Source organism: Colletes latitarsis, chromosome 11 (assembly GCF_051014445.1).
Source record: "Colletes latitarsis isolate SP2378_abdomen chromosome 11, iyColLati1, whole genome shotgun sequence".
Lineage (NCBI taxonomy): Eukaryota > Metazoa > Arthropoda > Insecta > Hymenoptera > Colletidae > Colletes > Colletes latitarsis.
The window spans coordinates 24007378-24019108 of record NC_135144.1 but is presented as its reverse complement, the minus strand read 5'-3'; the positions used below and the strand labels follow the sequence as shown (position 1 = coordinate 24019108).

Below are 11731 nucleotides of genomic sequence, written 5' to 3'. Positions count from 1 at the left end.
TCGTACGTCGATAGAAATCGTCGCACGATTGTTCGTGTACCGACCCGGAGAAAGTCGATCGCGCGATCGAAAAGAAGTATCGGGAACGTCGGTACTCGATCGAACGTTGATCTGTAGGAAAAATTCTTGGAAAAGCGTCGCGGAACGTGCGGGATCCGCGAAGGGGTGGCCCCGACGCCGAAGAGTCTTCGAGCGTAGATAAGGGACGCGGTGACCCGGACTGTCAAGGCGCGTATAAAATCGACGATAGCGAAGTCGACGGCCGCCAGTGTCGCGGGAGCCGCGCGCGAGAGAGGACGTCGTTGCTCGTGTGCACGTCGACGCGAGGAAAAGCCAGAGGACGCGAAAACGACCGATACTTTTCGTGTTTTGTTTCTCGTTGTACGAGCTCGGGACACCGCGAAACCTCGCGGAGAGCCTCGGCCTTAATTGAACGCGACCATGCGGGACCAGGGACAGCCCGGAAGTCATCCTCGGTGTCTGTGACCACTCGTGCAATTAAATTCTCTCTGTCTCTCTTGATGTGAAATCTCATCTGGACACGCGGGACCGTCCACGAGAGTCAGCGACACGAGTTTTCAAGAGCCTTGAGATCGCTGGGAAACCTGTGAAATCCGAAAGATCCTCTCGCCGGAGGAATCTCGAGAATAGAGGGTTAACGAAGAGTGGTGCGCGAGGATTTCACGAGGACTCCGAAACGCTTTCGAAAGTTGGACGATTCGGAGGGAATCCACCCCGTGCTCGCGACCCAGGGGATGGTGAAGAAGTATCGTGGGAACGACTCGGGCGGAGATGCGGCGGTCGCGAACGAGCATTGCGAATAGAAGCGGAAATCAGCGGGCGCCTTGAAGGATTCACGGAAGGAGCGGGCCAGAAAGAGGACGAAGAGCAGCGAGGAGAGTGTGGAGATCAAGACGGCAACGAAGAGGCGAGAAAACACTCGAGGAATGCCGTGGATAAAGTGCTTGGGTGGCGGAGGCGGAAACGCCAGAAGAGGCAAACCACTCAGCGTCAGCCCGCCGATTCACCTGCTCGTCAAGGTAAGTTCCTCTTCGGTTTTTCTTCGGCTACGAATTTTTCTTGCTGCTCCTGGAACGGGGTTAAGTGGTCCACGTCGAAAGATCGACGTTAATACTGTTTGGTGTATCGCGGCAGCGCACATGGCCCCGGCGATTCGTTGCTATCAATACTTTTTCCTTTCGCGATCAACTTCTCGAGAAGAAGCTCCGATGGGACTCTAGCGCGCGGCGGACGACTTTTACGGCCGTTCTTCGACTTTATTGGCACGATTATGCTCGCCACTAAATCCTGCCGTACAAGCTCGTCCACTTAAACGGCGTTGGTATATTTGGAACGACGAGTGACGTAAATATTAAGCTTGCAATCTCGTACGCGGAATAATTGAATGGAAATGGAGGGGTGAGCGTAGGAACTGGACCGATTTCATAGTTGTAACTCAAACGAAGTCTGTTTCTGATTATTCGAGTGCAGATACAATATTTTTTTTAATGGGACATTTTTGTTTATCGGAATGGTGACAGGTATGGTCCTTGGGAGATGTCTATGATCGATGAGGCGAAGTTTAAAGGACCCTAAACCCTAAGCATATTGGAATGTGATTTCTGGGTCACATGCCAAATTTGAGTAATCGTTGGGTCTGTAAATCTTCCAACTTAATAAGACACAAAACGTTATTAGAGAATCTATGGTTAGTTTTATTTATTATACCGAGAATAAGATGCCTGAACTTGATAAAGATATAAACGTATATACCTACGTATCGAGTGTATTGGATTTGCTGTACAATAGGCATTGAGTTTATTAAGGATTCGGTTATTTTATATGCAACAATGTAGTAACAATATTTTACTGTGTTTAGCGTAACAAGAATCAAACCCTTTTAGTACGGAACAAAGGAAAACAAAATGGAACAGAATCCTTTTAGTCGTGACGATATTATATAGTTAAAACGGGTGACGTAAATATTATTTTGCAATTTTGTACGTAGCGAATGATTGAATGGTCACTGCACGGGGTGAGTGCGAATATTGGTTGAACCCTATATACTATATATGTATAGCTCTGCTCTGAGTGAATGTAGATAAAATTGTTAATGGAAAGCGTTGGTATATACGTGGAAATATATTTTTTCTGACCATTTAAAAAGTACAGCTGAAATGTTTTTTTTTAATGGAATATTTTGCTATATCAAAATCTGTAGAAAATATAAACCTCGCAGGATTTATATAATCGATAATCTACGATTTCATGTTGGAAATATTATACACTAAATAATATCGAATAAAAAAGAAGGAATGTTTTAACAAGAGAAAGATATTCTATAACAGTGGTCGGTAATTTGTGGTTCGCAAGCTTCGTGTGGCTTTTTGGCTAAATTATTGCAGCTTTTAGCGAAATTATTTAAATCATATGTCCATTCATTATTCACAGCTTAATTAAATGCATATTCTGAATAACGAACATACGCAACGTAGCTGTTTTGCCTGTATCTTTTGTTGTTCGTTTCGATGTACTTCATAAATTTTGCTTTTATAATTATACATAAGGAAACATGAGTCCAAAAAGGTGTCTGTAAATATGACTTTAAACTGGTTTCCTTTCTGTACTGCTATTGCAAGTAATCGTAATAGTATTTGACTGCTGAATTGTACATGACATACATACGTGTCATTTTATATATCTACGATAATACATTCAAACGATAAAAAATGTTTTCAATGGAACGAAGTAAGCAAAATTAAATAACAAGTTATGCAATCTCGAGTCGTCCAGACTACGCGTATGCTCATATCAATTAAAAACTCGTTTTCAAGTTCTATGCGATACGAGGCACTAATCCATTCACCAAGCGCGTTCGATTATGTTTAACCTTCGGTGATAAAAGATCGTGTTAATGAATCAGTGAGAAAGGCAGACGAAAATATCTCGAAGGCGTAATCTCGTCAACCTCCATTTATCTGAAGCGATTGTATAGCGGTAGATCTGCTCGAAAATTGTATGTTTGTAAGGTCGACTCTCTCGTTTCGTCGATAACACCGCGATAAGTGAAAACTAGCCTTTGTTCCGGTTGGCCTAATTGTCTTAGGCTACTGTCCCTTCGTTCTTCATTTTTCACGGGACCCCAAACAGAACGGTGAAGCGAAGATAAGGATAGGAAATACGTGTCGCGTTTAATATGCGTCACGCCCTTTGAAAAAGAAGTTGTAACGCTGGAGAGGCTAAAGGATCCACAGCCGAAAAAATTGTTGAGAAAAAAGTCCGAAAGGGGAAACGCTCGTTCGCGGTAAAAACGATTATTAGGCGAGCGTCTCTTTCATACTCGAAACACTTTAAAGTCGGAGAGATACGAAATCTTGGGATGACGGAGGGACGGTGGCCTTGTACCGTGGAAGTCTGATTTATTAATTTCCTCTTTCGGAGCCTGTTTCTTTTTTGGTTACGCGCGCTCGTACGAGCCTTCTTTCAAGACCGCCCCAACGACCCTCTGTATCGATTCGAAGATACCTCGACACGACCTACCAATTAAATTGATAATAACGCGCCGCATTACCTACTCGTTATCGACTCTTAACGCGATCGTTAAGTGACACTCGCGAGCGATCGTCACGAGGAATAGTGATCGACGAGACATGATCGCGGGAGGATCGCGAAAATCGAGGGAAGGAATCGACCTACGATATTCGTGACGTTCTAGGGAAAAAGTCGAATTATTACATATAACATTTTACACAGGCGACAGGGAACATGCAGTTTACAGTAGAACAAGTTCAATGCTTGTTGGTAAAAGAATCCGTTGTTTATTGCAGCATAGCTATTATATTCTTAAAATCGAGCAATTTTCCACCTTCTATTATCACCTTCGACCATTGAAGCGAGAAGGAACTACAAATTTTGCACGCATTAAATAATTCTCGTTCCGGTGCACATTAATATTCAAAATACGGTGCCAAGTCTAAATATTTGGCTACAATGACATTATTGGATAGTACAATCTCTAAATCCAGCAAACTGTTAAATCTGACGCGTATGTTTATGGTATGTACACAGTGTGTTAGCTTAAACGATGCGGCGGGGAGACGATCAATGAAGCCTGTAGCCATTAGTTTTGTTTGTGACTGTAACTCTACTATTTTATATAAAAATTGAAATTCGATGCGTGGTTGTCCAAATAAAACTAGAAGTTATTCAACTATTAGTATCTCGATCTGACGTTGCGAGAACTCTGCTTTACTTTAAAACTTTCCTTGCTCTCCTCAAACTTATTACACTTAATACGGGTCTTGGGGGTCTGGATAATATTCCTTTTTTCAAACGTGGCACTTTACAACCAATTTGTCGTTCAGTGACCCCGTCACTGTTATACGTATATACTTTTATCTACACACAGTATGGGATGCTGTTGACTTTTTCTCTAACACCTTATACGTATTCATTCAAGCCTTTAACGCGCGCATTCGTGTCTGGGTTAGGTCACATTTGCCTTTCGACACTTTGTCGTCAGCGGTTCGTTTTCTTTCAGCTGTCAGTGCTTTGTTTTTTTAGCTGTCAAAATAAACTATTTCCTTGCCTGTACGTGGTGTATCTCGGAGGGCGCGTTTCAAGCCTATCGACGCTTTGCAGCACGAATCGACAAATAAACCATAATTCAGACCCTCTGGTTGCATCACCAGTCAATCCTTAATTAGCTCTGCTTTCCTTTCCTCTCCCTTCGCCCGCGGCGCTTCGACGCTTCTTTTCGTGCATAATGCGAACGCCCGTTCCGAGAATGGTATAAATTAATTTGAATTCAATTAAATGAAATTAAACTCGCGGAGTTACGTGAAACGACGAATTAATTCGCGCTACAAGAACCTCTTCACTCGCCCAGATTTGCAAATATTAATTAAACGACCTCGCTCCGAATTGTATTATCTGCTTAAAATTCTGGCTTTCTGCGACGTCGACCAATCTATATTTACTCTTCGCGTTTTCGCGGACACGCGTCACTGGTCTGTCAAAACAATTCGTCAGACATCGAGTTCACGGTTTCCGGGCGCCTCCGAAGCGCATAATCATGAAAGTACTCTCGTTTAAGCAGTAAGCTCAAACTCGAAATCGTAGGGATCGTTAAGAAGATACTGTGGTCCATGTTTTGAAATTTAGTCTTTCTCTGTGAATACAAATAAAATGTTTCACAATTACACGCGACTTTACTATCTTTTTATTATTATTATATCACTTGGGCTTCATTACAACAATCATGCCCCTTTTTCAAGTTGTGAGATTTTGTAGATTCGTTCCTTTCATGTTAACTCTTATTTTTACAAACCTTAATAAAATCCTCCAAAATTGTATTTCCAAGTGCATGGAATCGGAGAAAATGCCAGAAATGTCGATTTATTCGAAGCGTTAGATCCCCCGTGTATCCGCTTTAAGAGGACGACACGTGAGAAAAATCAGCGTGTTAATGGCGTCGTGCAATTAAATAATAGCGAAGCGTGTGCCACCCGCGGCGACGTGCAGCGGTGATTTCATTAAAGTGCCACTTAGGACACGATACGATATTCCACGGAATGAATACAGTGGCCATTCGAAGTATCATTAGATGTGCCATTCCTAGTCGTGTAAAAACGACTTAAATGGGCGGACGCGATTTAACATCTACTTCCCTTGTAGAAGCATGGCCCTACGAACGAAGTTTAGACAGCAGATAAGGCTATGCAAGCAAGACTCGCGAAGGCCTGCAATGAAAAATAAAGAGTATAAATAAAATTGATTAATGGTTAACTATGATGAACGTTGGTGTGTATCAACCTGTTGGAAAGTTAACGATTCGACCCGAAACTCTGCGTTTTAATCTCTTGTCTTGTAATACTTTATTACAAATATTTTTATTTGCTTAGAAAATTAATCTCAGATTTGACTAACGACTAAACGAGAGTGAACGACATAAAATAATGTTTCATAAAATAGCGATTTGTAGAACGAGTGCAATTTCAATTTTCAGTATCGTTCATGTAAAAGAAGTTCCGCAAATATCAATTAAAACGGAAATATATAGATCGTTGATATAATTTATTATTTAATGAATAATGGACAACCAGGGACCAGTATTTACTCATTCATCATATAAATACAAAATCAAGTGCTTCTGAAACGCCCGTAAATAATTTCGGGGAGCACATGCGTGCCTCCGGTACATTTATTGATCAGTTTCGTGTTCCGAAATATGAAAATAACCAGTTACAAAAATAAAAATTGACTTTCTGTGCAGTCAGTACCGATGACCCAGCGCGTTAAATCAAAGAGATGGTTAGAATTTTTATTCGAATACACGACGAAATAAAATTCTGTATAGCGGTTTAATTGCAACGTTCATTCAGTCGCATAGTTTATTTGGATAAGCTACCGTTCGTTAAACGCGAAGCATAATTTCGTTATAATTTTTCGTTTGCACAAACGAACGGATTGAAAGTTTTTTATTTTTTGCTCGTTGTTCGATACCTTTTATTTGGACCCATCGTACACATATATACGATTCGACGTATATGAGCTCTGTTATTGACCGTTGTCTGTTATTATAACCGTACTATTATCGGTACTATACACCTGTGCGATCGGCACTAGTGTATATACGACGCCCATCGGCGAGCACGTTTCTTTGGCGGTGCTGGCAATTAAATTAGCGCGCCCCCGGCGATCTTTCGACTTTCTGTACGCGAAGCTTTATGTAATACCCGTTAGAGGAAGAAAAGGTTGCGTCGGGCTGATCGAAGGAGTGTCTTCGAAATTTGCATTCAGTTTTTAAGTCATTGTAAATATTGCAACACAGAAGCAATCATTAAAATTATGAATATTCATTATTTAATTTTCCAATGATATAACATGGTAACATCGTCGCAAGGTTAATAAACGTCGTCGATCAATATGATCTTTTAATGTTTGATGTTTATTTTGTTATAGAAATATGTAAAGAATAGTCCCAGTTATTTTAAATATTTAAATATTTCCATTAAAATAATTTTCAGTATTATTCACGTCAATAATATCCATATGTTACTGAAACGTTACAAGTTTATTTATTGATTATTTGAAAAAAAAACAAGTAAATATCATCACGTTTCGTAATAAAAATTTTAATTCACGCCGGGTTATTCGTAAAGTCTTCCCGTTCTCGCTTCTATTAGACACGTCGACATCAAGATTTTGCAATTGAACAAAAAGTCCAAGGTCCCTCGATGCTCGGGAGTGAGATGTAAATTGAAGTTCCGCGTTTCGACCGTGCTTTTCGCCTCGTAATTTCAAGGATGAAGAACTTTGAATGCACGTTCCAATACTTCAATCAAGCAGAATGCCGCGCATTGCTTCGCGTTCCTACTAGCAATTGCACTCCCGTTCACAAGTATAATCGCACAAATAAACAGATTTAAATTGGTATAAGAAATATCATTCCTAAAAAGCATCGAAGAACACGTTAACCGAATGTTTTATATGTTAATTAGGGTTCAGCAGATGGTTATGATTTTATTTCTATATCGTATAGATTATACGTTACATAATCACGTTCGCCACACTAACGAGTTACAATTTCAATTCGGTTCTTCGCAAATAATCTTCTTTTTTCGAACATTTAAATTAATCATTTAATTAATAAACAACACATTAATTGCTGTGCACAAGCCAAGGACATTTTATGGATCATAATACATACTTGTAACAAAAAGCGTTATTCTGTTTCCCATTTGGAGCTATTAAATCTACGAACGATAGTAAGACTCTGCGCGCCTGCCACGCAGCGGCTTTAATTTTTTCCCCCGCAGTTTTATGCTCGCAGCTACGTTCGTCGAACATTCCACCGCATTTTTTTGTTACGTGCAATGTTTTTTTTACGGTGAACGTACGCACTGGTACCAATGCATAACGAAGGTAATCGACTTAAATCACTCGTTGGAGCGATTTACGCGTCGATGTTCCCCCGGAACGCGTGCCTTTGGTTGTCGCTGGAAAATTCCAACCTGATTTTTCTGCGCGGACGGCATTGGTTCGTTTGCTCGAAGATTTGTCGCTGAATCTTGGCAAAAAATCTCCCGCGAATCGGAGTCGATCGACCGCGGGGAGAAACCGCGCGGCGGACTTCGATTATCTGTGGCTAAAGGTTAGAAGGCACGCTCGCGCGGTATCTTTCGCGGTGAATCAGCGAACACTCATAATTCTCCGCGAAGATTAGGAAACCCTCATAACTATCGTCATCGTGGCGCATGCACACGGTTAACCGGTATGCGTGCCAGGTCGTATATTACTCGGAATACATGTGCGCGTGTCATTGACTCGTACACGGCAAAACAATGTTTTATTGGCCGGATGCGCTGACTTGGAACGAGCAAAAGACGTTCCGTCGACTTTCACGGGTCTCGGTTGGCTACGGAACGAATTTGTTAACTATTTTCGGGCTCCCTCTTGCGACCGACTGTTTCTCTCAATGATCCCTTCATCGAGAGAGTGTTCGTTTTAAGAATCAAGCAAGCAGTAAATTTTTATATAATAATATACCTTCGGATAAAGAAACTTCTTAATTCCTACTTATTCGCGTGTCTTGTAATTTTTGTGTACTAACCTGTACGGAGTAATTTCCAATTACATTTACGATTACATTTTCGATCTCCAATAAATTATTTCAACGTGGATTCGCGCGTCTTCCGTTGGCGACGAAGAAAAGATTCCGGTTTTCTGAAAGTAGTTTACCCGGAAGGCGGGGGCAGGGATAAGGAGAAGAGAAGGAGTGGGAGGGGGAAGCAGGAGCAAAATTGCGAGACAGTGCGACGCCAGACGCGTGTCCTAATTGAAGAACTTTTAATTGCGCAGCGGCGTGCAGCTGCAATTAAGGAATCTCAAGGGGTCGGGCATCGTCGTTCGCAACGGCAGCGAACTCGAATCGTTAGCCGTGATATCTCGCGATTTAATCTCCGCCATCATTCGGTTCTTTTCTCTCGACTTGGCCGCTCGTTAAGTCTCTTTCTCTGTGTACTGGCTTTTTTTCAGCGAGCATCTCCACCTCTTTTTTCGGGAGGGGCTGTCTCGTCTGAAGGACCCCGAGTATCGCAAACGCGTTACGCTATTCAGAATGAATTTTCCTTTTCGTTACCATGATCGACGGATGACGTTGCACAGCGTCAAACCGACGTACGCGCCGATACGGATGGCGCCTAAGCGCGCCAGATGTCTATCGCCTGCCAGAAACGTCGTGCATGCATGTTCGATCTTGGTTGTCGCGAAGATTTCAATGCTAGCAGTATTGTATACATTACGAGTTCACGCTATACATTAAAACAAAGTTAACCTTAGTTTTTATGGGTTATTCGAATCTGTCAAATGTGGCGTCAACGCGGATCCAGAGATCTTGGGGGTGGAAGGGGGACGAAATACGTAATTACATATTTTTTGAACTTTCCTTGTACGATTTCAAAATTTGTACGATCGTGTATTTAAAAACGTTCGTCGAACGTAAAATGAATAGTAAATATATTTTTATAGAGTTTGTAACTCTTGGGCACGAGAATACGCAATTATTAACACCCACCGCATATTGCAAAAGAAAGAAAAAGTTAAAATTTGTTGGACAGTGTAACCAGTAGAAATTAAATATTACGGAAACGAATGTAAAAAAATTCTGAAAGACCAAACATTTAGCCTGCGTGTGAATTGTAAGGCGTTAATCATCGCTAATGACTCGTAAGCTAATACGACTTTAAATAGATAAATTATTTTTTTCTTTAAATCTTAATTCCGTCGTTGGTTGGAAGTTTGAGATTCAGATTTTCTTACAAGTCGTTCTGCGGCGACAGTCAGGCGCCAGAATTGGCGAGTCGACGACGGAAAGTGTCATCGGCGTCCGGAGAACCAGACGAAAGAAGAATTGCTGACGCGTTATTTTGGACGACAATTTTGGAAGGGGAGACCCTTGTCTACGGATTGTCGCGAACGTCTCTGGCGCCAAAAATAGAGCAGGGATGAAGACTCTGGATAATTGACTATCTCGCTTTAATCGTGTTAGGACAATTCGCCCCAAATTTGGCCACGGTTAAAGGCAATCATCCGCGCTGCTCGAGGGGGAAAACTTTAGGAAATTTCCGAGATAGGCAAATCGCAAGATGGCACGAGTTCCAAAGTATAGGGAAACTTTTGACGTTCGATGTTCTTAACAAGGGAAGCACTCGCCTTATTTTCCTTCGGCTTTAATCTACTTGTGCAGGGTGGTAGATTAGAAGTCCTGGTTGTTGCATGTAAAATATTAAATGTAACGAGCCGATACTTTCGAAAGCTTAAGTGATTAAAGTTCGTTTCACTGGAGTAATTCGACGCGCTAAATCCCTCGAATCGGTCGAATACCTAAGTTATTACGTAGTTCTAAATTTATGCGCGAAGTTCATCGAATCAGATGGTACTGTTGATCTTTCGAAAGGTTATATGGCTTTTGCGTCCTCTCGGATCTGCCTACGCGCGTCAACTCGCTGCTTGGGAACGTTAGTCTCGGACTTTACACGATAAACTCGAAATTGTTTGCTTTGCACACACGTTCGTTTTTACTTTACGCCTTCTAACACTGTTTCATAATATCATCGGCAGCAACGGCGTGGTTTGCTTCTTGGGTACCTTGACACTTGACGCCAGAAATGAATATTCTTCTGAATCTTGAGTTTCAACCACAGAACTGATCCCACAAAATTGAGAGTAGTGACCTAGGAAACGTATGCATGTATCTGTTATTACGAATATCTGTGTGTAGTAACGTTTTTTCATACATAAAATAATTTTTTTTTAAATATATACTATTCTATTTTTGTCATAAAAAGAACAGATTTTTATGGTTGGGGTATATACTACTACTAACCAGAGTTAAATTTTTTAGTTAAAACATGTCCTTTTCGATATTATACGACTTATTAAAAGCAGAATTTTTGATATCTCGTACAGTTCCAGGGAGATTTCAATGCGTTGATTAAAATGAGGCACTCTGTACGCATTGCACATTCGTACCATGTGTTACCAAGTGCCCAATTCTCTACGTTCATTCTTAGAACTCGTTCATTCCTCCTCGTTTCTCTTACAACCGATAGATGCATGTAAACATCCTCTCGGTTTTCTGTTCCACAAATAATCGTCATTTGCGCGTGCAATCGCTCTATCCGTTCGTCCGAAAAGTTTGTTCACGCTTTGATTCCCTCCATATTGTCTCGATACTGTAACAGTATAAATTATATTATCGCAAATTCACGCATCAATAAAACAACCATTACAGCAGCGCGTGCACCAAACGGTTGGACACCTTCAACAATTTATCATTTAACAATGCAATTAATTTTCAAACGCACTTTGTATTTTATGGAATAGTATCAATTGCGATAAAAGTTGTATACACGTAAGCAAACATGACGCACAAACTATCTCAAATCCATTTCAATAAATCGTCAACGTATAAGAATAATAATTTTTTAATTTCATATCTTTTTCGTGTAACGTTGTGACGCATCTCATAATTATTTAGTCAGTATTAATAAAATATAATACAGCTGAGTCAAGATTACGCGATTCGTGTCTGTACTGTGCAGTTTGTTGAAGTTGATCTTCATTCGATAAGCAACAATATTTAGAAGGTTGTAAAATTTTTAAATGGTTTCCGTAATTTCCGTGCAATTTTTACGTGACTTTTGGCAGTGATGTTTCCCACAAAAAC

The 11731-nt window shown here is 40.9% G+C and overlaps 1 protein-coding gene across 6 annotated transcripts in view; it reads left to right on the top strand.

The window, feature by feature from the left end:
* The first annotated feature begins 814 nt into the window (after positions 1–814).
* By (focal adhesion protein tensin) overlaps positions 815–11731 on the top strand; it is a 215089-nt gene continuing 204172 nt past the window's right edge. For 4 of the 6 annotated variants that reach the window (XM_076777976.1, XM_076777983.1, XM_076777978.1 and 1 more), the window contains exon 1: positions 816–1040. In XM_076777976.1, coding sequence (XP_076634091.1) covers positions 948–1040 — 93 coding nt within the window. In that variant the 5' untranslated portion in view covers positions 816–947. Of the gene's footprint in view, positions 1041–11731 lie in introns of all 6 variants that reach the window. The other 2 variants (XM_076777972.1, XM_076777982.1) reach the window with 2 other exon arrangements.